Source organism: Clarias gariepinus, chromosome 5 (genome assembly GCF_024256425.1).
Source record: "Clarias gariepinus isolate MV-2021 ecotype Netherlands chromosome 5, CGAR_prim_01v2, whole genome shotgun sequence".
NCBI lineage: Eukaryota > Metazoa > Chordata > Actinopteri > Siluriformes > Clariidae > Clarias > Clarias gariepinus.
In genome coordinates this window covers 32,219,795-32,247,088 of record NC_071104.1, presented here as the reverse complement: position 1 = coordinate 32,247,088, position 27,294 = coordinate 32,219,795, and the positions used below count along the sequence as shown (strand labels likewise).

Below are 27,294 nucleotides of genomic sequence, written 5' to 3'. Positions count from 1 at the left end.
TGTTTTTTCCAGGCAGTAAAAATCTAAATGTACTGTGATTTACAATAAATTAATATCCTTCAGGCATTTATCATTTCACTCTTGAATTTTTTTTTGCTTGTTTTGTTCTTATGCAACATATAATGGCACGTCAGTAGCCAAGTAAAAAAAAGAAATGACCAACTTGCTAACTTAACCAGCATGTGCACTAATATTACACGATTTGTTCATGTTTCTGTTACATTAGCTTCTAGGCAAGTTTGATTAATTTTAAATCGTTTGATATTCAGACATTTGGCATAATTTTCTGCCTTAAAGTGAGAAATTTGTATTCTAGAGGCAACCTGTGTCACGTCACTCACCTCTGCGTACAGCTCATGCAGAGATTTAGTTTTCTAAAGAGTGAGTTTGCCACCAGCTGCAGATAAAATAAATAAATAAATAAAAATGACTTGAGATGCTTCCTTGTGTGCGCCATCGCCATTAGATAAAACTTATCACAACGGCCGGCAATTTCCTGAGTGGGCAGAACTAAACCATGGGGCTTCTGAAAGCCACGGCAGAGATTCTTGACTCACTACGCAGTGGCGCACAGCGGTTTTAAATCAAATTCCTATTGGTGTGGAAGAAAAAGTAAAAAAGACAGATAAGGACAGACAGGAGTGTTGCCCTGTCACAGAAAATTCACTTCCGCGAGCTTTCCAAATGTCAGTGCTAAAGCTCTCGGCAGACGCCCACGCCGAGAAACCACAACAGATCTATCCATCAGAGCTTATGGATAAATTGCCCATAAGAGCTGTCAGCCTCGGCAAAGCTTCTATCATCCTCCCACTGGCTCGCTCCTTTACTCTTCCCATGGCACATGCTTTTAACTCCCTATTCATTTCGCTCCAACAATGACATATGACGGTGAAGACAACAGGAAACTCGATTCTGAGGCTCGTGGGAATTGGCATCTATGTTCCAGACGCACACTTAACAGTAAATAGCTATAAAATTATGAGCAGTACTTCTGAAAACCAGTCGTCTGCTGCGGCATTTTATTGGAAGATTTCTTTCCGTATTTATACTCAATCCTGTGTTCTAAACGGAAAGCCAAAAGCAATCGGTAACGTACGACGGCAAATAGCAGAGCTAAGGTATAAAGACGTGGGACCGAAGACCCATCACGGAGAAACGTGTAGACAGAGGGAGTGAGATGTGCTGGTGTGAATTAACAGAGATCAAGAATGCTGTTACTGATTCAGTGTTTGATTAGACCTTTCGCAAAGAGCGAGATTATAAAAAGTGACTGTATGAATAAGAATGCGACTAAGCGGATTAGAAATCTGTTTAAGTTTGAAATTAAAAATGTAATTCTGCAGTCTCAAGGAAAAAAAAAAACAAAGAACAAAGAAACGCAGCTCTATGATGTACAGCCGGGAGTGGATGATGCTGTTATACACATCACCCGACTGACATCTCTGTGAGAATAACAGACAAGTAAAAAGAAATATTGGTATCACAAACTAATAATACGTATGGACGTACCTGCCAAGCTGTCCGGACGTGGCACCATCCTCTCATAGATCTCGTACGAGTGTGTGCTGTAGGGATCGGAGCCCTCGTGCAGCAGCGTCCTCGGCAGTGTCGACCCATAATGCTGTGGCACGGCCGTCATCCCTGTTGGCACCGGAGACGAACCCGATGCTGCTTGACCTTCGTCCCCCGCCCCGCCGAGCGGCGAGCCCAGACGTGCGGAGTAGGGCGAGGTGGTACGGCTGGCGCTCGTGCCCAAGCCCACCCTGCGGAGGGTGGAGGGCGAGTTCCTTTGTGCAGAGAACGGAGAGCTGGCCCGCTGGGAGTTGGGCAGGGTGCTGGTGGAGAAGATGCTGGGCAGGGGCTTGGGCTCGGTCACGATGGGTGACCCGTAGCCGCTGCCTGGAGACGCCCGCAGAGACCCACGTGAGGGAGAGATGCTAGTGCTGTAGGCTGGTGACTGTGTCCTGGATGGCACAGAGCAGACACGCCTCATGGCCCGTCCCGGGATCGCGACACCAACGGCTCCTGTCATCTGGCACACGGGACAGAGAAAAGACAGCATTGTTTACAGCGGCGCGGTGTCAAAGAGACCATAAGTTAACAAGTCAGGGTCTCTGTTTAACATGCAGTAACATCATAAACATGTCGTAGATACTAATGATCTAGCTAACTATATGCCAATGTCCAAGCTCTTGTTTGTGCCAAATGTACCGATAAGTTTTAAGCACTTATAGTTTGTAACAATTTGCTTTTCTGTCTGGATCCCCAACATTCCAAAGCACAGAGCCTGGCCTCGTGAGAACTGCTAATGACCTCCCCTTGTCTGCAGAGCCTTAGTATCGTCATGATCCAAACACTGCGTTTGATAATATCTCACCTGACGTTGTTACTGCACAACTCTTAGCCTCAGGGATGACAGATTTAGCCCTCCTCCTGCTTTCCTTCCTATCACTCCAACAGACATTTCATTATCATCAACAAACACATATCAGCAGGGTCCCTCAGGGATCTATATTCGGTCTACTTCTTTTCGTAACCTACATTCTCCCTCTTGGATAAATGAGTCACTGTCAGAGCCTTAGTCCTCGCTGTAGGTTGAATAACAAATAACACGCACCACAACGCCCGTCTTTATTAGCCTGCATACATAAATGAGCTCAAGTCTGGGACGCCACCTAATTACATTAAAACCAATTGAGATAAATCAGATCTTTAATCCAAGTATTTACATTGGTTAGGTTATTGTTAGACCACTAACGATACTGGAACCTTTCTATCGGATTAGATTTTTTATTTCGTGGAATCCCACATTTCTCCCCAGCATGCTTTCACCTCTGCAATGCTTAACTTGAGGAATGTTCTAAGCCCAGTCCAAGGGTACTCAAACTTGATATTTAAAGGTCCGAACCTGATTTCTATTCAAGGTCAAAGGTCTCAAATCAGTGATAAGCAAATAACTTACACTCAGACCTGGTGGAAAAAAGCAATTATTTGACTGCAATCAGATGCTTATCTACGCCAAAGCAACTTACATTCAAGTGTCAGAAAGATTCTACTAACATTGTTGGTGCAAAAGTAATGGCGCTGCTTGTCTGCAAATTGTTGCTGGTAAACCTAACCAGCTCCAAATCTTAACATTAAAAAAACGTTTTTCTTCTTTTTTGTTCAACAGCGGCTGAAACCCAGTATTTTACATTACCGCCAACGGTAGGTCTCATTCTTCCTCATCTTCCAGGGCGCTCAAAGCCCATTCTCCAGACTGGTCTTTCTCAAAAAATCTGATCTCGTCTTACATTTACATTTAGTCATTTGGCAGACGCTCTTATTCAGAGCGACTTACATTTTTATCTCATTACACATCTGAGCAGTTCAGGGTTAAGGGCCTTGCTCAAGGGCCCAACAGTGGCAACTTGGTGGTTGTGGGGTTTGAACCTGGGATCTTCCAAACCGTAGTCCAATGTCTTAACCACTGAGCTACCCCTGACTCGTCTTGTTTTTTCACACACTCCATCCTCTCCACATGTTTCCTCTCTGCAACTTTGGTTGGAATTCTGTTTGTTGCATCACCGGCACCTAGAGATCTCATTCTCCCTCATCGTCCCCCTAATCTAAACTACGTTTAACAATGTCTTCAAAATCTCCCTAGTTTTTGGAGCCTTTTCTATACAGTATATAAATTACATCTTGCATGAGAGCTGTACATATTCGACAGACTTCACTTTCATGACAGTCCTGTCGGGTGCTTACTTACTACAAGTAAAGTGATATTAAGGTTGCTGTGTCCAGTTGTTATTTTGCTAATTAATACTTCCTCTTTTAGTACCCCTCCCCCTCCTTATCACAGATACTCTGTGTTAAATGCGAATGTCTCACTTTTGGTTCATTATCCCACTTTTCACTGTTTTGCCATTCTCCACAGTATTCTTTCCATTCTGACTTCAATAATTTGATAACCTCAACATTTACTTTTTTGATTGCTTCTTTTGCCAGCTCATTCACTCTTAGACTTTCCCACAGGAAATAGAGACATTTCTTTTCCTGGTCTGACTATTCTTTGGTTAGCTAACAAGATCTCATACATAAGATCCTTGTGACTCCTGGCTGCACCTGTACTAATGTTTGCAAGTGCTGCTTCTGAGTCTCACAAAAATTACTCAACTTTATCTTCCGGTAACTGAACTGCTGAGCAAATTCGAACACCATTAGTTAGGAGGTGAAAAGTGTAGTTTTAGAAGGAAGAGAGAAAAATCTTCATTGACTGATTTTTATGCTTAAAACAACCTAAATGAGCAAAGTATCTATATTTTTTCATGCCTAAAAAAATCTAATTAAACAAAATGACTTTAAAGGAGCTGTTCTAGGGAGCTGTTCACATCTTAAATAATTGCATTTAAAAACATGTGAAAAACGCAATCCTTCTATCCAAAGCACAGGTAAGCTTGCGCTCCAGTGGCGTCTGCTGTTGCTAAGCAACTATGAGCAGCGTGCAGCATGACATGTATGTGGATTTCTCCAGCACTGAAAATCCCTTGCAGGAATTCTGCTGATGGACTGATTTGTGGAGAAGCTGGAAGGGGAAAAAAACGAGTTTGAACACCCAGAGCATTTCACCAGCTGATCCAGTAGGACCCAAAAGTGTGAAGCTGTTGATTGGTTGATTCTTGTGACGTGATCTGTGGTGCGCCTGCCACATTGTGAAAAGTTAATATTTGAGCGCACAATGTGACGCGACATGTGCACGGCCCCTAGGACAGTCAGAAGACACAGCCCTGCTCTAGTCTGTGCCTCCGTAAGCTTCAGTGGAAAAATTAAATGGAGATTGTTCACTTACCCTCGTACAAATTTACAAAAGATAAAATAGAATGAAAATAGAAATATACAAAAGTATAAAAATTACACAGAATGTGCAAAGTGTGATTGTAAACTAATAAGTATATATATATATATATATATATATATATATATACAGTATATATATATATAAACATAGAAAGGTAAAGATATGGCATTTGAGCATGACTGAAATATGAGTAAGTACAAAATGAAATGATGTACAAGTTTTACAGCCTGAATCGCCTGCGGAAAAGAAGCTCCTCCTCGGCCTCTCTCTCTCTGTGTCGGCCTTCAGGGACCAGAAGCGCTATCTTGACCGAGAACAGGCTGCGTCCTTTCTGTATCTTGGTGGCGTATTACACCCGTACGCCCCCCTGACTGTTTGCTCAGCTTAGATCCAGTTAACCACGAGTTCCACGGTTTCACCAGGGTCTCCATGAAGCCTCATCTCTCAGCCCTCTGTCTCTTTTCTCAATGCTATACATTTCTTATCAATAATTGAGCAGCTCTGCTCCTTCTACCTTCTCCTCCCTTAAACCTGCAACCCTGAATGTGAGAAAAAGTGCTACATAAAGTAAACTTAAGATTATAAAACTGCAATATAGCAAAAGGTGGACTGCTGAACAAATCTCTGCACTTGAATGCTCCCCTCTGAGACCAGGCTTGGACATTCTTTCTCTCAAAATAGCCCTCGATTCACATAACGAAAAAGGGGGGAATATTTTATTAAGGTGTGGTGAAAGAATTGTGTGTGTGCATTTTCTTCTTATAGATATATATACAATACACACACACACAAGTTATGGATGGATTTCCTTGGAGAGGATTGCAGCAGATCTCGGGCTGCTCTAGTTATTGTATGTTGGATAATAACCTGACTTTCTCTGTGGCAGTAATGGGGTTTCATCCTAATGCTGAATCTCCAACTGGATGAAAAGAAGAAGCTTGGGTCCATCGTGGATTTAGAAATTGATTTATCTTTCCGTCCTGTTCTACCATATAAACCACCTTTCCTCCTCTCTAGTCTAATATTTCTATTTAATCTGCCTTAGCTCACACAGTAAACTGAGTTCATGTGATTTTTATTAAACAAATGACTCCCACCTGGGTGGAAGCCTGGCCCTCTGCCCTGGAGTTCCTTATGAGCGTGGCGCTCGCAGCAGGACCGCCGCCCGGGTACGAGTGCGGCAGCCGCACCTCCGTCCTCCCGACATTTTGGCTGCCGTAGTAGCTGCCTGCATCCTGGTAGCCGCTGTCTGAGTACGAGTTCATCTGAGTGGAACTGCGCGAGTTCCCGACAGACTCTGAAAACCGCGACAGAAAGATGCACTTTGAGATCATTTCATGCTGCAAGCTTACATCACAGCCTATTAAAAAATTAATAAATTATAGCGTTTTCTTTATTTGAACAACAGTCTGGAGTCACTGTAATGTGCTTTCAGCTTTAATTTAGTTTTAGTGTCAGAAGCCTCGTTATCTGAGCAGCGATAAAAGGAATTCAGAAAAGATTAAATTCTTAGCGTATGAGGCTTTGAGCATGTGTGTGATTATCACGGACAAGAGCAGACGAGAATGAATTCTTGTTAAAAAAAAAAAAAAAAAAAAGGAAGAGTGCTGTACATAATAAATCAAAAAAACTACTACAATTACATTAAAGCTTTTATGACTGGATTGACATGAGACATTTTTGAGAAGACTAATTATACAGATAGAGCCTCAATTATTAACACTTTCAAGTGAATAATTAATTAAGTGTTTTATCAATATATATATTTAGAATAGTTTTTGTAGCACCATCACAAGCCCGTTTTAAAATTGTACAGCGCCATCTGTTGCATTTTGAGAATAAATAAAAAAAATAATTTTTTTTCAAAGATTATTTTTTTTATGATATAAGGGCATTTTTTATTTAAATTTATCTTTTATTCCTGTGGATAGCAATAAAACAAAGCCTATATGTTACCTTAAGCTCGGCCAGATATACTGTAAAAACTTTGTTAAAATGCATTCAGTTGTTTTTTATGTGATGCGTGCACAAACAAACAGACAGAAAAAAATTCCTAAAACCAACTTGATGTTTTCTGTTACTCATCTTACGTCCCCGACATCATTTTTATATATCTTCAATGTACAGACACATCACTTTAAGTTTTATTATAATGTATAGATTATCAAATAATCATAGTTTTATGATTTATTATCTATCAATTGATTTGATTTCATTTCAATCATTGGCTTTTTTTTATCGTATTATCATACTGATAAACAGGGTGCAGTAAAGCTTTGTGGTCCAGTTTCTAAGTTTAGTTTTAATTAAAGGTGGGATTTTACATCTTGGACCAGCCGGTTCGCCACACTAGCTCTCTGATCGCCTCATTTTCAATCACTTTAAGTTAAACTGCCTATCAAACATGTCATGTAACTGGTGTGCAGCAGGGAAACTAAATCTGTATTATGCTTTTAAGCAACAACATTTTTGCTTTTTTTTCCTCTTTCTCTCTTCAGGATAACATGATATCCAGCCCCCGTGTGTGAGTGGTCGGTGTGGCTCCTGATCAGAAGTGTGGTGTACAGACGGACCCTCACTTTCGTGCAGAGAGCTCTGCTCCGGCGAGCACAGTGACAGCTGCTCCCTGACAGGCTTGGCATCGGCTGCGCTCGACACATCTATGGAAAAATAAAAAAAAACACACAAATGAAATACCAGTCATGGGGTTTGCCTCGGAGCAGTAAGAACCTTTCCGTTTAAGCTTTTGGGAACACACTGGGATTATAACCAGGCACGGACTAAGCCTGGAGGTATCATAAGCCATAAGGAGGTTTTACAAAACAAAATCCTATTTGTTTCATCTTTAACTAGCTTTTAAATGAAATAGCCTTAACACACTGTGTGAGCTAAGGATTATGTATTAGCATTAGCTACAGCTTTTTTGGAACAATCTTTCAGTTCAAACAGCCAGGTCCCTATAGAATGAAGAAAAAAAAAACGCCGGAGACAATCTCAAGTCAAGAGCTATGATTAAAGAAAACTGTTTACATTATAATTATTAATCTCTTAATAAAACAAAAACAAATCCAAATCCGTCTTTTGATTTGACAAAAAAAAGAAAAGACTAAATGTTTAAAAGCGTTCGTATTTTCCGTACGAGGAGGGAGGAAGACTTGGGCCTTGGCCTTGGGCTGTGTATGACGTCATGCAGCTCTGTCTCATGTGGATGGACAGGATGAACTCTACAGAGTTCATGCAAGTTAGTTTCTTCAGCATGGTTTTTGCTCATGTCGGTTGACTCGGTGACCAGGCGGCTCTGGGGGAAAAAAACGCAGGAGCTCTCGCTGCTTTAAGTGTGTCTTTGCCATTTCCTCATCTCGCACTGACACAAACACGCCGCACTCTCTGCGAGTCACGTCCCGGTCTATTACTCTGACTAATACGCCGCGGACAGTGACAGACTGCTATATCTTGATAAGTCTAAGGCTTTAATTTTATGGAAAATGATCACGTCAGACGGTTTTAAAAATGCATCCAGATGAATTCGTGAATAATTGATACAAGCGGTATCATCAAGTTAAACGTGTATATATAAGCTCCCAGTATATGACTGATACAGAAAGCGATTATCAATCCTAACTCTACAATGGGAATTCACAACCATTGGGATACTATAAATCCTTCTGCAATCATATCTGCCCATCTCTCTCTCTCTTACACACACACACAGAGATGTGTCCTCTCTCCCTCTCTCTCTTACACACACACATAGAGACGTGTCCTCATGGCTCTCACTGGGTCATTCAGCTTTATCACTGGCAGCCTGGACTTCATCATTCTATTTATTGACTGTGACGTGACGACGCTGCTGGGACACACTGTGACGCTGCAAAAAGTATCTAGCACAGAGCACGCATCACCCATTTCCTTCTAATAAGTCCAGAGAGGATGTGAAAGGGCATGATGTCACAAAAACTAAAATTTATTAAAAAAATAAGCATATGTCCTTGATAATTATTTTATGAACGCTTATTTTATCCCTATACGTCACTGGAGAATATAATACCAATATTGTAATTTAATCAATTCACAGTGAGGTCTTGTTTGTATGGGAGGCGTTCAAGTCAAACTGTTACTTGTGATGAAATATCTGGTGAATGAAGTCGTAAAACCGATTGACATTTACAGGAGAATTCGAGCACAGTACGGCGAGCGTCTCTTAGTCACAAGAAAACATCTGAACGATTGAGTGAGTGGAAGGCCTGAGCCTTCAAAATCGACAGATAACTTGTCTGATAACTAAAGTGCATTAGTGTGGCAGAGGATTATATAGAAAAATAAAGGACGTTTTCACTCTCATGTCTGATTAAAGAGCCCGGATTGACTTCGGCCCTCACCTCTTACACTATGTGCCATTTTTAAACAACACATTTTTAAACAACCAGGTTTAAACTACTTACAAAGAAAATCTCCAGAAACACTCCAGGTATCACCTCCATAGACTTGTACTGACTGACTCCATTGTTACATATAGCAGAAAGTATCTGATTTGAATTTGAATCAAAGAAAAGTTTATCTCTTTTCTTTTGCTAAATGTTTAGATCCCTGATTTAACCCAGACTCAAGCAATTTTCCAGCATTTTCAAGCTGCGCAACAAAACATTCTCCAGTACGATAGTTTCAATACGGATCTCACAATTCTGACATAAATACAGCGCAGTAGGTACATTTCTAAATGGCTAGCTCTACAGCACCAGTTCCTCAATCCAACCATCACTGGGCAAAGGAAAAAAAAATTTAAAAAAAAATTTTACCAGAAAAAATTTGAATGATTTATACGATATGATCATGTGACGTCTCCAGAACTTCATTCCATCTTTAGACACCGTCATGTGGCTTCTCCTTCATAAGCAGTGTTTATTGTTCTTCATAATTAGCTAGCTCGATAAGCTATTCTAAGACACAGTTACAAATACATTAATATATGGAATCAAACCACAGTTTCAAGTAATGTTTGGTGATTACTTGTATTGTCTTGAAACAATACTAGCTAGTTAACAAATAAACTATTGTCTTTATGTAAAAACGTTATGTGGACTATTTTAGGATTTACACTGAAAAAAAAACATATACACTATCAGTTTGTCCCTAATGAGCAAGCTGGAAGCGACGATGGTGAGAAGGAAAAAAAACTGAGATTACATGAGGAGGAAACCTTGAGAAAAACCAGACTCAAAAGAAATCAATCCTACTGACGATAAAAAAAATAAGTAAATAAATCCCGCCTTTAACTTTTTGCTATAACGCGGAAAATGTACAAGTTTAAACAAGAAATCTGGTGAAACTATATACAGAACTATAAAATTATTTATCTCTCCCTGTTTGGTGTAATTATAATTGGGGGGGGATCGAGTACTTTCCAAAAGCGTTAGAAACAATTTTAAAGAACTCGTAATCGTTCTGAAGTGGGGTTCAGTTAGTGTTTCTGCACTTATACACATCATATACGTGTGAACCTATGAGAACATGACGTTCCATCTCTAGCTTGTGAAACATGATAAGCCATGAAGATTTAGTTAAGGAACAGTTTAACAGCTCTTTCTTTCTCTCCGTCTAATGGACACACACACACACACTGTCAGTCAGTCACAACATTAGCTTTGCGCATTCCAACAGCTGGGTGCCTTGAAATTTTCAACAAAAGCATGAAAACAATAAGAGATCAGTATTATGTTTGTATGAGCTTATGAAACGTATAATCAGGACACTAATGACGCTAAAGCCGACACGCTGCACCATTTTGTTTCTTGCTATATGAAGTATTATTTCGGTGGACTTTCTCACACTAATATCAATCGCAGGTTCATGGGCTGGACATTTCTACAGCATGGCGTCAGAGCGGTTATTAAAGACGTTAGTCTAATTCAATGCTGTAATCACTGCAGAGTGGTACGAAAATGTGGTGTGTGAGAGTTTTTTTTTCTTTCTTTCTATCGACTGTGTGAAATTATTTGTGCTTGCAGCCAAAATGTCATTTTTATTAATAATATTAGAAAGGTTACACAGCAGTGAGATTTAAGAGGTTACACTAATGAGGCATCGGTGGAATATTAGACCCAGAGCAGTACTTAGTATGATTTATTATAACACGGCTAAACAAAGGCAATGACGTGCAGCTAATGCTAATGTCCCAGTGTCCCCATTCTAATTCGTTTACAATTGTACGGGTTTAAATCTATTTAGCGGCGGCGGCATGCATTAGCGCGATCGATACGGCGACTTATCTCTCGTCTCGGGCACAACGTCTTGCTGTACTCCCTCGTTCCCTCAGGCCAAATATTTTACTTTTGGCAGTTATTAACTGATGTTACATTTTTTTATTTCGACCAGACTGTCCACCCTTTAATTACTTGTTGTAATATTGAAATGTTTTACATACGTTTATCACTGACTGTCAGTCAGAGCAACAGGTTCTTTTGATGATTTATTGGAAATGAGAAGGAAATATGCAGTTCTTGTTTAAAAAATCTTTAAAACACAGAGCTGCGAGGATATTTTAAGGTCTCGACTGAGATGCATTATGCCATCGATTATCGGTATGAGTTGCATTAATGCCTTGCATTAATGTTAATTGAGTCGAGTTGTTCCTGATTAAATCCGATCTGATCCTGCACATCCTCTTGGTATTTCCGTACCCTCGAGTAGATAATCAGATAGAAGACTAAACATGAAGACAAATATATTTACTTCTGTCGCAACAAATCAGATATTACGAAACAATAAATACATTAGAGCTATATGAACATGGCTGCTTGGTCTTTTGTTGAATAAGATTTTTAAAAAAAAGATTTAAAAAATCTTAAATTTTTACCTGTAGGTCTCCAGTGAAGGGACTTCTCAGAAGAACTGCTGGAAAGAAAGAAACAGAATTAATAAAAGAAGTGAAATTAACCAGAAATCTTTTGTATGTACAATGGATTGAAGCATGTATGCCTTTTGGAAAAACACCAATGAAAAGAAGTGCTGTTATGTGCTTTAAGGATCAAGGTTGCAAGAGTTATCTACACCTCGAACCAAAAAAAAAATAAAATAAAAAAAAACACCCAATCAAAGCATGAGCTGAAAAATGGAAGACACAACAACGCAAATACTTTCACGATAGCTCTCACAACAATGTCAGGACTTTAAACTAAAACAGCAGCCTTTTTTTTTTTTTTTGCAATATCGAAATCAAATCTAAATGCTGAAACTCACCAAATTAGTCAAGAGCGCAAATCTTTACACTGTGCAGCGTATCTGGTGTATGTACGGTGTAAGCCAGGCACTAGGAATGAAAAGCATTTGCCTCGCTGCCTCTTGACTGCTCCCTGCTAGCAGCCATAAAACAGGCAAGCACAAGCAGAGTCATAATTACACAGCATGTAAAGGTGAAAAACCTCGCTGTGTTGGCACGTATGTCTGAAATAATGGTTGGCTAAGAACATACGGCGGTGGCGATTTCGTCCCGACGGCTTCTCTGAAATGCATTCTCGCACACCATTCGGCCTCAGGAAAATAAAATACAAATATATTTATATATAGCTTTTTCTCGCTCTGGCTGTGAGATTTTCTCTTCAGAGAGAGTGCTAGAAGGAGCGATGACAGGTCAAGCATTCAGACCGACACTTACTCAAGTCATCGCTGAGACTCGACTCGTGCTCTAGTGCATTAGCACTTTACAGTCTTTAATATATGATAAAAAGAAAAAAAGGCAACCGTTTGACTTGATTAAAAAATACAAGCAAAAACAGGACAGAATCAACCTGCAGTATGAAAACAAATCATGCTGAAAAATCCACCAGGGAATACTTCACTGACTGTTATAATACTTCACTGACTGTGTTACCGTGAAAATAGACAGATCAGATCGAAGTGGGTCACTGATTGGGAAGCACACGCAAAAAAAAAGCATGCTTGTGTAAGAGTATAGAAGTGTGAAAGGACACCTGAAGGAACTGCTGTGTCAGATACGCATCACTGTCAGACTCGTGTGCTTTCTTTCTGTAGAGATTTAGTGCCTTTATAATTATTTTCGCTCTTGAGAGGAGGCTTCCCATTAGATTTAGGAGCATTATTAATGAGGTCCGGCACTGATGGATGCCCAGCACTGAAGTCCATGCTTAGTGGTGCTGAGGTCAGGGCTAACTGTGTCTGCACGGAGCTCGCTTTGTACACCGGGGCATTGATTGTTGTGCAGAAACAGGTTTCAGCCTCTTCGTTCCAGTGAAAGAAAATTCTACTGTATGTAAATTATGTAACGGCATATAAAGGCAAACTCAACATTTTCAACGTCCTTCTAACTTTGTGGCGAGAAAATTTGGCAAGAACCAAATGTGTAATTGTCGCTTTTTTTCTGTTTAAATAAATAAATAAATAATTAGTGTATGAATGAAAAGTACAAGGACAGGGAATGGTAAAAGACAAAAACAAACAAAAAAAAGATTGCAACAGATTACAAAGAGCATGTAAAGTCATAAGGTACAAGGTTTCAGCGATTCAAAGGTTTGAACAAAAATCATAAAGCCAGTGAGTAGAACAAACACACATGGACAAACACACGAAAAGGGCATCTCTATGAACACATAATTGCAAAAATAATTCCATCTAATCAGAACAATCCCTCCTCTTTTTTTCTCCTTTCTCATGTATCATTTGGGATAAATTGAATTTGTAAGAACTGTATAGAAATATTTTGTCAATCTAAAAAAATTCAATAAAGCAAATAAAAAAAACTAAACAAAACATAGACTCATCGTATACAACATAGTTTAACACAGCTGTAACACAACTCCTGGAGAAACTGTGCAGTGGGGTTGTTAAGATGCACAGATGTTTCCGAGACAAAACACTGAAAACAGTTTGTTCCTGGCTCAGGAAAGACACTTAGAAAGACACAAGTCAAAGTACTGCCTGTGATATCAGAGAGTGTGTGTGTGTGTGTGTGTGGCTCGGGGCATTTGCTGCAGTCACCCCTCCCCACTGCACACAAAGATTGAGGGCAATATGGCTGCCTAGTCCCAAATCAGAAAAACAGAAATTTTGGGAAAGCGGTTGTTTGGATTCCTTTGAAGAGGAACAGCACACTAATAAGAGCGTAAAGTGTTTGCTTTTCTTTAACAAACAAACAAACAACAACAGTAGGGGCACCCTAAGAGCACCCGTTACGTTTTCCTGAAAAAAAAAAAGAACAAATTGTAATTTTCTATTTTTAACTAAATAACCATCACGCTGTAACTGTACTAAAGTTACTGTTACATATGCTGAGAGTAAAAGTTTACCATTATTAGTAGTATAACCATACTATTTTAGTTTAAAATGGCAAGAAAATGTTAAACACCTTAGAATGACTAAATCTTAACCTTGTATGAATGAACTGTGAAAGATCCTAATTAAGATCCTGAGATCAGACTAACAAATACACAACATACTGTACATCTAACTAACACTGTTAACGCTTAGATGAATCTAGACTTATTACATTAACTTTAATAAAGTCCTGGAGTCTCATTACAATCTATGAGTGACTGTGTGGCGAGGAAGTTCTTAAATACATTTACAAAACTTAAGGATTTTATCAAGCATGTTTTTGCCTTATTTAACTCTCAATAGTGAGTAAACTACGAATAAATAAATAAAATCGCCTGGCACATCTTGATGCGTGTTGTTTAAGCGCGAGCTTCATCATCTCTCGCAGTAACCTTTAAAAAAACAAGGCATTATTGCTATGCGTGTACCGGAGTCGTCCGTCCTGTTGCCCCTGGCTACTGCAAATGAGCTTACATCCAAATTAAAAAGAAGAGGCTGTGAGATCACCCGCTCCGCTGGAGCACCCCAAATGAAAAGATGGCCGTTTACTGGTATCAGCTGAGGTGTGAACGGCCTGTTAAACTGCCCATGGGGGCAGCATGTGTCATCTGTATTATGCGTGCATGATAATGTGTGTGTGTGTGTAAAGGAGTAAAGAACTGCTAAAGCATGTTTTGGTGGCGACATGTGAGAATGGAGTAAGCTTTGGGGGTTCGGTGAAGGCTGGAGTCGGTGATTGCTCGGAGGCAGAAGGACATAAAAGCCCGAGTGATGGCAGACATCAGAAGCTCGGATGGGGCACCATTGTACAGAGAATGGACTATTGAAGCAGAGCTATTGGTGAAAGTCACAGCCAGGTTTAAGAAATACTTTGTGTTTTGTTGTTTTTTTAAAACAGACATATCAACATTAATTCGGTTCCTTCTAATAAAGCTTTACACCAAACAATACTTTTAATCCACGTTCCATCACTGGAGCTAAACGGGATCAGCTATTCACATTTTTTCCCCCCAACAGATCTCAATTGGCACATGAGGACAAATTCCTACTATTGCAAAAGCAGTTCTCTTTCATTTTACCAATTCTCTCGTTCATTTTAATCTGGGAAGACTTTTGAAGAGTTTTTATGAAATACACAGCTCATATTAACCACTTCAGAAATAATTCAGACTCTCATCATATCTGTTACGTGAGTAAAAACGTTTGCAGATTCATTTTAAAAGCAAGAAAGAATTTTTTTTTTTTTTTTTTTAGATATACATACACTACCGATGTGGGAGATTATTTATTAACCCCTATCCCTCTATACATCATCTCTCGATCACACAATGAATCCAACTATTCATTTCCACTTTTATCTCTAAAACTGAATTTCACGCTGTCTGCCTTTTTACTCTTTTTAGATTTTGCTTGCACTTTTCATCCCCAGCCTTTTTTTTATTTAATCTATACACCCTCATATGAGGCACTTATTGCTCCTGTGTGTGTGTATGTGTGTGTGCTCTGTACAGGCAAAGCGGGTGGATGAAGACGAGCCCAAGAGCTCGAATATATCGCAGATTCCCAGAATAACACATCACACTCCAGAATGCACACGTAAACATGGACGTAAACATGGGTAAACTCACACCTGACTCCACACTATGTTGTCTTGTGCCTCATCCAGAGCTGCACCACAAACAAACACACACACCATCTGCACAGCAGCATATGAAGATGATAATTATGGGGACTGTGTATATCCCCCGAGTGATTAAGACCGAGTCCTCCATGCACACCTTGGTCTCGATGGGGGGTCTGGCTCTGATCTCTGATCTGCAGCTCGTTTGTTTATCTGACTGAAAGGGAGAACCGGTTTTATCTTGTGCAGGCTGTGGCTAAGGACGGTGATAGAGTGAGCGAGGGGGGAATGGAAGAGGAGGAGATCATACTAAGGGATGTAGAAGTACTACTGCATGAATGGATTTCAGGGTACAGAGTACACAAGATCCCGATGCAGCTCGACATGAACAGCGATGCATTCTCACAGCAGCTCCTGAGGAAACGTCTTCTCTCAATCCTGTGATGATGATTTTAGGGCTGGTCATTGTTTCAGCGTGATTTCGTGAATGATTTCGCATTTACAAACTGATTACAATCACCATCTTACAGTTTGCAATTTAGCAACTAAAATTTGCTCATCATTCCTTTCTGCTATTCTGTATTTTTTTTTGTTTTTACCTTTTTTCATACAGTATATTAAACATTGCTTTCTTAAGACTTAAAATCTAAGCATTAAATGGTTTAGACTTCAGACAGACTGAGAAATACTTCAATCAATTAATGATGATCTTCTAATTTAATGCATCGGAATCAAGAACATTTGCATTTGTTGAAACTGATGCTCGTCATTAAACTAACCATAAAGTTGATGGGAAGAAAACCTGAACTCTCACATGTTCTAAACAAAACATTTTCGTAATACACGACTACATAATGATGCACAGACACTGTTGTTAGTGTGGGCACATGGCAGCATCAACATTACTATGGCTCATCAATGCAAGAATCAAGCAAGAGCTTCATGGAGGAGTGTGTGTGTGTGTGCACGCATTCAAGCATAACAAAAAAAAAAAAAAACCTTTACAGACCCATCACTCCGTCCAAATGATTTGTTCGATACAATCAGACTCATTACAGCTGAGCTCGAGGGCAAGAGTGTGTGTGTGTAAGTGTGTGTGCCTGAGGGTACAGAAATTAACTCCCACATTTTGGGAAAGCCTCCCCCCAAATCACTCGCATTAACCCTGGGGTCTGTGTGGATTTACACAAGTGGGAGCATGGAAAGCGTGCTAGGACATGTTACATGCAAAAACAAACTGTCCACGGTGCTAAACAACACACATACATTTACTAAATCATTTAAATAGTGGATTAGTTAGAAAACAAACAAAAAAAACTTACTGCAGAAGGGCATCTGTTGGTCTGTGGACTAGAACTACAGTCATGCTGAGTGTGTGCCTGTGTTTGTGTGTGTGTGTGTGTACTCTACCTGCCACTCGCAGCTCCCGGTGACTCCGCCCCCAGTCGGCATCGTTCCAGCTGATTGGCCACGATCTGTCGCTCCACCTCCAACTCCCGGGTCAGCCTCTCAAACTGGAGCTCCTACAGGAACACAAGAGAGACAAAAAGACTTGAGAACTCGTGTGTATTTTACTTGACATTCTTCTCTTAAAATGTCCAGCCTCAGCACATTTAAACATTCAGGCATTTGGCACTGATCATCAGCTGGGCGGAGTGCAAAAGTTTGTGCCGTGTTGTGCTCGTGCTTTGATTTAGGAGAAGAAGAAACCAAACGAATATAGCTGCTCTGAAATGCTGGGAATTTTCTCCAGCTCTCCTCTGAATGATCTCACATGGAGCTAATGGAGCCGACACAAACACACAGGCGCGAGTGTGACTCACACACTTCTGTGATGATTTGAAAAAATAAATAAATAACAAACGTGGTGGATAAACAAACATTACTTTATCATGAATCATGAGGTAGGTTACAGACGAGTGTCGGTTTTACTGCTTTGAAGACATCAAGAGCGACAGAGTGAAAAAAAAAAGTACTGACACTCGGGACTCGATGGCTGGATTAGTCGTGAATGAAGGATTTATTTAATCACACGGTTTAAAGTTTAGTACAAAGTGCATCCTAATAAGAGTCTGAATTTGAAGTGTGCACTAGGGGGCAGAAAAATCAAAAGCCTAGACGAAAGTCTGGTGGTTTGCCCTGGAATGAATGACGAAGAAGAATCAGAGCACTTCATGAGATAATACTGATGATCATTATTTATTTTTCAGGTCCTAGAACTGAGAAACTCTTGACCAGACGGGAGTCAGCTTGTGATATAACGCACGGTTTAAAGTTCACCTGATGTACAACATTTTAGCGAACTCATCATCATCATCATAAACCCAACGAATAGTTTTAGTTACACTACATACAGTGAATTTTGCGCCTGCGCTGATAGAAGAAGCTAATTTTTTTCTCCTCTACCTTGCTGCACTTCACTTTCTGGATGCTTTGACTCAATATAGTTCTTCAAGTCGGATTAAGGGATTAAATCACCGATGTTACTCAACGCTTTTGATCAAAGCAAGGAAAATGGTCTTGAAGTTTTAAAACATTTCTGAGCTCCCTGGACACGCCTCTAATCATATCATTTGCCATGTTACTGAAAATACTTTTACGCTAGTCGTTTTTCTTCAACTTTAGAACAGATATGTTTACGGCTAAAATAAATCTACTTATAATTAGTATTAGATTACGTGGTGCAACTGCCATGCGAGTTCATGTATATGAGCTGTAACTATAGAAACGATAACGTGTTAGCATGAGTGAATTAACTTTAAACATTCAGGTTACAGGAGGAACTATTATCCAAGCTGCGCTGTCGCACAAAAATAATGACCCCCCCCCTTATTCCTATATTTCTATGTTTTGTAATATTTTTATTATGCCCTCATTTGTACAGTTTGTTTATTTTACTAGTTAAATTTATTTTCTTTCCTATTTCTTTTTATTAATATTTATTCCTTATGTATAGTTTGTATTTTCTTTTTAAGGTCACTGGCGGGCTTACAAGCATTTCACTGCATATTGTACTGTGTATGACTGTGAATGTGACAAAATGTAAATTAATGCACCGCACTCTGGCTTAACTTCAAATATCTCACTGTTCTCATGACCTAATTTGATGAATCCTACCTTCGAAAAGAAAAAAAAAAGAAAAAAAAAAAGAACACAATTGCACTGAACTACAAAGTTTAACGCTTCATCTTCAGGAACGATAAGTTAATTGTTCAGCACATCACTGGAAAACTGGAGAATTATAAACTGGGTACATTATCCCCAATAAAGCCATCAGACACCATCATGTCCTTAGTGATGGAGTAAGAACCAGGGTCAAAGTGCACGATGTACACTTGGGTCACTTTGTTCTTTAAGTGCATCCGAACTCCTGTAATCTAAATGGACTTAAGATTGGGCGACACACACTGCAGTGTACTCTCTCACGGTCACTCTCTCTCTCTCACACACTTACAGCCACATGTTTGCAGACTTGCTAATTCCTGAACAGACTTACAGCTTAAAAGAAGCACAAAAATAATCAACTTTTACAAGCAAACAGGTTTTTCCACGGAGGACATGAATAAATCACAGCCCTGATCATCACTCGCATCTGTTTTAACCCTGATTACAATCACAGAAAACAGCATGCACGTGCACCTCACCTTTCTTCATGTGACCTGACTCGAATTAGCCCTCTTACACTCCACTCGTACGCTCACCTCCCGCTCTCCCGTCTGGCTTTGCTGCGAGTGTGTGAGCATGTGTGAGCATGTGCGAGTGTGCATGAGCGGAAAAGTGCAGCCTGCAGTGTGGTTTATCGCTCCACCCCCATCCCTGTCTTTTCTTTTCTTCCCCTTGTTCATTCACTCTCTCATCCTCTGTTTAATCTCTCCCTGTTGACACCGATGCTGTGTAGATAGTTTTTTTGTTTTTTTTTTGGAAATCCAAAACATCTAGTCCAGTTTCCTGGGGAAATACAAAACATTCTCTGTGTCCATGTAGACATTTAGAGAGACACACACACACACACATTTCTGACACACCCCTGGAGGCTCCTGTTCTGACCAGCTACAGATCCATACAAGGGTAAAACCAGACTTAAAACTAACACAGGATCATGATTACCCCGAAGCCGTAGGAGCTGCTTTGTAATAAAAGCGCTGGTCCGGGTAATGTGCCTGTGCTGTCTGCTGTTTAAACTCTGCAACATGTCAAGCAGGTTTAAAGACACCAGTGGTGTGTGTGGAGTTTGCATGTTCTTCTGCATGCTTGGTGGGTTTCCTCCCACACTGTCCCAAGATGTGTGTTGTAGACTGATTGGCATTTTCAAACTGCCCGTAGTGTGAGACTTGTATAGACAATGGATGGATACGGTTTATCTACAGCCTTGTTTCTTGCTTGTAATGCTTTATATTATAAGAATATTATGAGAATATTTAAAACTTGGCACAGTGGCAGCTTAGTAACACTGTGGTCTCGCGCCTGCAGGGTATTTTCTGGAGGACTCATGGGCAGAGAGTATTGTGGTGAACTGATACGTTAGCATACTGTCTTCCCTCATGTCTCTGTTTTCGTCTGGCTCTCCCTCTTAGTTATGCTGTCTTAATTGGTCCCTGAACAAAATCATCCCAGTGGCCCGGTTCTGGTTAGAGATCTCATCACATGGAGGCCCCCGTGTGGTCTGCTCGGGATGTGTGTGGTGACTGAGGACTGTTCCACTTGAACCTGGACTCGGCTGATGCAGACAGCTCAATAGTTCAGGGCTGAAATTCCCACAAACGGTTCTGTACCTGAGCCTCCAATAACGAAAGTGTACTCCATATGAACTTAAACCCCTCTCAGTCATGCTGAATCTCCAGTCTCCTAACACACAGTAGGACTGCAGATTAATCCCGGATATCATCTAAATTGGGACGGGTTTCTCTGTTGAGTTTTTTAAGGTTTCTTCCTAGGAAGATAATGGGCGTTGTTAAAATGCTAAACTGTTAAAAGCGCTATATAAATAAAACTGTTAGTAAAACAGCCTGTACAGTTAAGTGAGGTTTGATGAATTTGAAGGACATTTCTGCCTGGATTTAAACGTGACATTTTAAAAATGTCAGGTTATAAAAGAGATATGCGTTTCAGATGTCCTCTTGTGACTGAACAGTGTGAGCCAGACGTTAATACCACGCATGAACAAGCCCTCAGTGTGCATTTGGTATCTGAAGGCAGTGGCTAAACTGCATTATTGAATGATGTATCGCATGCAGCGTTTAAGCGGTGACTGGAATCTCATGATGCACATGAGGATGGAGAAAATGAGTGAAACCAAAACTTCCTAGACCCCGGTCTAAAACATTTAGCCTGGTTTGGCCTCCAATACTTTTACATGTAACTTTACTCAACCATTCCAACAGTGTGGTTTATAAAAACATGCAAAACTGTCAGCAGTGAAAAAAAAAACTCTTAAATTTACTCGATTTGAGAGCTGACCAGTGTTCAGGTTTGAATAGATCTTGTCACATGTTTTATGGACGGCTTCACTCTACCTACAGTAGAAGACGGTTCTGGCCTCGACTGATGTTGACAGCTGTTTCTCTGAGGACTTGACGTTGCCGCAGTTGCTTGATAGTTTAGGTCTGGAATTTTCCCCAAGTCTACCCGAGTCTCCAATAACTACCTGGACTCCATATTAACATCAATTAATATCAACTGTTATACTGAACTGGCTGCCAACTAACACACAGTATGAATGCAGATCAATTCCTGCTATCTGGTATCACCCAGATGAGGATGGGTTCCCTGTTGAGTCTGGTTCCTCTCAAGGTTTCTTCCTATTACCATCTCAGGGAGTTTTTCCTTGCCACTGTCGCCCTCGGCTTGCTCACCAGGGACTATCTGACCATTTTGATTCATACACATTCACATTCCATAAAACTTAAATAATTCCTTTGATTGTGTAAAGCTGATTTGCGTCAATGACAATTGTTAAAAGCGCTATACAAATAAAATTTAGTTGAATTGACTAGAGATCAAAATGAGCGCCAAAATCCAACCCATAGAATGCTTATTTTGTTTAGAATTTAATTGAGCTATCCTGTCTCCTTGCTATTTAACAAATCATTATCTATGACAGCGTAATCAATGGCACAGTAGTAGATTGGTTAACGACCCTGTACTATTTACAACCCCCCCCCCCCCCAAAAAAAAAAAAAAAAAAAAAACATCCCATAAATGCTCAGTTAGTTTTGGCATTTAAGCCACAGCCCCCATCAACCCCCCCCCCTCTCTACAGCTGCTGACTTGTTTTCTCACCAATGGACAAACTGTCTATCCATAACTCTTTTTTTTTTTTCTTTGTCAATCTGAATGGCCAATTTCCTCTGAAACAGTCAAAAGGGGAGCCTTTAAATCTTGGCTGTCTCATGCGCGCTCTTACCAAGCCAGTGGATTTATTTTTTATGAATAATAGGTCATTTTTCTTTAGGAAATTGTTCAAAATGATGCTTAAAATGGTTCCTATACATCATTCCGGGCCTCCAGAGAGTTTCTCACCCACTCTGCATACGGCCAAGCCAATGAGAAAGCTCTAAGAAACCACAAAACCACGGTTCTGTATAAACAATAAAAGCATAACATATTAAAATTTTACACTGCAAATATTTAGATACTACACGTTTTTCATCTGACACACATTCATTCAGTGCATAGATACGATTTCCTCCTGAATAACTCATTGCAGCTACAGTAAATCCGACATGAGCATAAATGTCACAAACTAAAGTCTGGAAACGGAGGGTTTGAAGGAGCGGAAGTTATCGTGATGGGGTTTAAGGATGCGAACCCTAATTACAAAGAGAATAAAGAAAGGCAATGGAAGATGTTTAAGAGCGGTGTATACTAAACAAAACAACTAATTTCACACTCTATGAACAAGATGTGCCAACAAACTCGCACTGTCTGGAGCGCACAGCATCCTTGTGGAATTACACACGGCAGATTGACGACACGCTCCTTTATTCCTCGGTCTCGTTCTAATTCTTCCTCATGTTCAATATCCTGCTCAAGGGAGGTTTATTTGGAGTAACGCACAAACCGAAATCCAATATCTGTAGTCCGGCGAGTGGGTTTTTATGCTTAGAAGGAGTAGTTGGTTCGCTCAGTGGCGACTCAGGCAGTTATTTCACACAATTTTATAAAAGTTGTTGCGCTGATTTTAAAAATAAAAGCGATTGATATGTGTGGAACTGACAAATAAAGATCTGACAGTGGTGGTTAGAATTGACAATGTTTGTTTTGTGCCTCGAAAAAAAAACTCACTACCTACTACAGGTTTGATTCCTTTCCGTACGGAAGTTCACTAAATAGGGAATAAAATGTGACGTTTTATACCCTACAGTACGTAGTGCACTGTATAGGATTCACCTCATATACTCCACTATTATACAGCTTGTTTTTAAACAGCTTTACAGTTCATCATACTTAACTAATACTTATCCAGCTAAAATTCTAAATTAAAACGAATGCTGTATTAGTGAACTTCATTTTAATTATCTGGCGTTATGGAATAGGAAGCGTATGTGTAGCAAACTGTGGGGTCTTTATTATCTTCATAATGAGTCATAAAGTGTTAAAGTAGTTATTGGGTATTTTGCACGAACAGTGAGAGGATATAGTCTCTGGTGTGAGAGTTTGTATACCATCATAATAAAATGTGTTATCATAAATATAAAGAGGGTGAATACAAAGCCTGAAAGTTTTTTCTTCCTCCGCTTCCTTCTATACCTATATCTAAGATGGGGAGTAACAAAGTCTGAGCAAAGACTGTGGAAGAATGTGAATTCTCAGATTGGAGAAGCCCCTGAATGGGAGTGTATGAAACAGAGTGTTTACCAGAGCCGTATGGCAACTCTAATCCAGGAGGACCGAAAGATTGAAGCAAATTGGTTTATTGTGGTCACATGATTGGCAGTGCGCCTGTAGCATTCTGAAAAGTTGGGAGATTTTCATCTTGCTGTGATGTATTTAAAATAGCAAAATTGAGCAGGCGAAAAAGGTGTGGTTGCTGAACAGAGGCACTGACCTTTTCTTTGAACTTTTGGATTGTGATGTGCTTACCGCACATAGGACATGATCTACACTGAGTCTCGCGTTTCCGTAGCCAAGGACAGAACATGAGAGCCTGTTAGCCGATAGATAACGCAGTAATTTTGAACAGGCTCCTGCAATTTTGTAACTTTGTGATGTAACACCAAATGATGTCTGACTTGACTTTATATTGTTATTAATATATATTGTTTTGCTCGGGAGATGAATTTTACTGTGATCAAAAGCTGTTCTGGTTCTAATACACAGGTTCAAGTTCAAGTTCCGTTCTGGGAGCACGTTCGTAAGTCAGATTTGTTCTTAAGTCTGACAAAGTGAGTCTTATACACCTTTGACACGATATAAATCATCAGCAATCCACTTTTATAAATTTGTCCGCTTTCCCCACACTGCCATCATGTGGCCAAAAACCATAACTCAGCCTAGGGAACAGTAGACAGGTGAAATCTAACAGTGTTGTCTCTGTGCCTTTAAATCAAGAGGGAAATCCCAGACACCATTTTATATCTCAGAGCTGTTTTCACTGTATTGGACTGTGAACTTGTTTTGTTGAGGATTATCCACTATCAAGACAACTTCACAACATAGCCTTTTTTTATTATTGTGCTCCCAGACTAATTTATTGAAACCGGTGAAAGTGAGATTGACTCAACCCCCTGCCTTTGATACTAGTTAATAAAAAGATTATTCACATTGCCCACCAGGTCAAACCTTGTCACTTACTGTGAATTTCTGATCATGTTTTATCAAACTTCCAGGTTATTTGTACATTAAAAAAAAAAAAAAAAAAAATTATTGCACATTTAAGCATAAAGCTTTGACGCATTCAATCCTTACAGAATTGAAGCAGCAAGTCAAACTGTTCCAATATCAAACTAATACGGAGAAAAGAAAATAACCTGAGTGGTGTTTGTTCTCTGCTCGGATCTGGTATTGGGTGTTTTGACAAAATAATGTTGTGATGAATTATTTTAATAAATCACACCTTGAGCCATCCCCATCAGTTGAGGTGTAAATCACGAGGTGAAGTCTATTAATTCTTTTTCGTGGGTGTGAGTTCAATGGCTGAATAAAAATGGAGTTTAATGGACGACTATTGGAGCGGCTCAACCTCGTCTTCTAGCTACAGTATAATCAGTCATCACTCGTCACTGGAGTAATCAGTTCTATTGTAGATACATAATTACTGATAAAAATGAAGCAGGTTTGATTGCTAGTGTGTGTATGTGCATAAGCACACCAGGGTACACGCCCCCACTTCCTTATCCCAGTTTTGCCAACAGGAAGTAGCAGTGCCCTCCCTCCAGCTTTCCATCTGCCCCTATGGAGTAGTGACCATTGCCATACTGTAATGACCACCATGCACAAAATCATCCATGTCACAAACACACACACTCAGACTAATGTAGCTAATCAAGTAGAATTATCATCTAGTACATTATTTATCTCATTAATAACATTTGTCCATTAAGGGTTTTATGAAGTAGCAGATTTAAATCAAACATCATCAGTCCTGTCAAGGCAATTCTGATGTTCATGACTTCGTTCTCTGAGCCGCAGCTCCCACCTCCTGAGCTTAAAGCTTGCACAGAATGACGTCAAACTGTGTGCTGATAAAGAAAGAGATCTGGCTTTGAAATAGAGCCTTGACTATTTTTAGCTGTTGTACTTTAATCCATTGTCATAGATAACAGTGCGTCAGAAACCCCAGGACCACAGCTGTCGGAGACACTGAACACCTCTGCATAATTAGATTCCGTTCGAGTGTGTGATTTAGCAGCACAGTGCTAAACCGGACGCTCGCTAGAAGTCTCCCTAACTTTAGTTTAGCATTTTTTACGTTAGCCATGTACTCCTCCACCCCTTTGGCATACAGATACCCCGGAAACTGTGCCCAATTTCGAACCAGTTCTTTGTTTTTAGACAGGCAAAGCATCAGCCCAGAACAGGGGGGGAAAAAAAAAACACTTTCGGGACCAACACTTTGCTGGCTAGAACAAAGAACCGTGCTTACGTCAAAAACTGGGGGCAGGATAATCTTGACCAAATAAAAAATTACTGACCGCTATAAAAAAATTATACTCAATATGCATTGGACAGCTCAAATGCTTTCTAGGAATGATGTTGCTGTGCTTGCTGCTAGCATTTTTTTTTTTCCCGCTAGCACTGCTAGTTAAAGAAAGTAGAGACGTGCACGGACGTATACAGTGATGTGGAAAAAACAAAGCCAGTTCCTTTGGACGTTCGCTATTGCGCTGGCTCTGAATCAGCCTACAAACGAGCACCTGGTTCACTTTGGTGGAAAAGGGTTAAGAGCATCTGAGATTTGTTCTCATATGCTTTTCTGGCTGCAACCTGGACCAAACGGTGAAAGTTGCAATCTCTCCAGACTTCAAGTGAATTCACAAAAGGGAACAGAAAAACGTTTAAGCACTGTGGCACATTTACCATTCTGAAGCAAAGTAGTGAGTGTTCGATTCCTGCCTCAGATCTGCGTGCGTGGAGTTTGGACATGGAGGAAACCCACCAAGCACAGGGAGAATATGATTAGGCTAATCAGCATTCCTGAATTGCCTGTAGTGTGTGTGTAGTGCACGCGTTGGCGTGTATTAGCACCCTGTCCACCAGGGTGTACCCCACCTCGTGTTGCAAGTGTCCTTGGATAGACTGCAGGTCCCTTGCGACTGTATGAAGGATAAAGCGGTCTAGAAGACGAATGAATAGAGAAAAAGGTCTGTGGTTTGTTTGTTGCCAAGTCAGTCAAAAGCCCTTCTTGTGTGAACACTGGTGGTTCTACAATTATTGACTAAACATGGCAAAATCTGTAGCTAGTAAAGCTTCTGAGTCAAACACACACTAACACATCATGGGTGATGGTGTATATTTATGATTAAGGGCATAAAGATCGTAGGGGAAATGCCTTTTTGAGGAATAGTAAAAAACAAACAATAGACAATGACCTTCATGTCTGTAAATGAATAAAATAATAAGACGAGGCATGGGGTTGGTGTGAGCCTCTAGGCATTTACAGCGGTGCACTCCAAGTGTCAGTTTTACTACGAAATCTTTATTTAAACATCCCGAGGCTTTATCTGTGTAAAATAGCACAGGCGTTTTTTTAATCAGCAACCAAGTGTGGGAAACGAGAGAAAAGAGTTTCCACACAGGACCCAATCGCATTACTCGCACGTACTCTGGATTCATTTAGCAAGATTTACAGCTTACATTTCAGGTGTATAATTAGCCAAATCAGTCTCAGCCTAATCAGTCGCCATGCTAGTGTTGGAGGCTGAGTAATTTAGTGTACCACGCGCATGTGCAAATGATTTGTGTGTGTGTGTGTGTGTGTGTCTGTAATCTATTTGATGCACTAGTGGATTTTTGCAAATGTGTGCTTTTATTTGTGCGTGAGCTGATCACTGTAGTCAGCTCTTAC

The 27,294-nt window shown here is 40.1% G+C and overlaps 1 protein-coding gene across 8 annotated transcripts in view; it reads right to left on the bottom strand.

Annotated features, from left to right (window-relative positions):
- The window catches only part of LOC128524047 (plakophilin-4-like), a 137,231-nt gene that overhangs the window by 43,545 nt on the left and 66,392 nt on the right, over window positions 1-27,294 (bottom strand). For 5 of the 8 annotated variants that reach the window (XM_053496332.1, XM_053496331.1, XM_053496333.1 and 2 more), the window contains 5 exons: window positions 17,199-17,311; window positions 11,694-11,731; window positions 7,414-7,500; window positions 5,938-6,137; window positions 1,510-2,032 (listed from right to left, as the gene is read on the bottom strand). In XM_053496332.1, the coding sequence (XP_053352307.1) occupies window positions 1,510-2,032; window positions 5,938-6,137; window positions 7,414-7,500; window positions 11,694-11,731; window positions 17,199-17,311 (961 nt within the window). The remainder of the gene's footprint in view (window positions 1-1,509; window positions 2,033-5,937; window positions 6,138-7,413; window positions 7,501-11,693; window positions 11,732-17,198; window positions 17,312-27,294) is intronic. The other 3 variants (XM_053496329.1, XM_053496335.1, XM_053496330.1) reach the window with 2 other exon arrangements.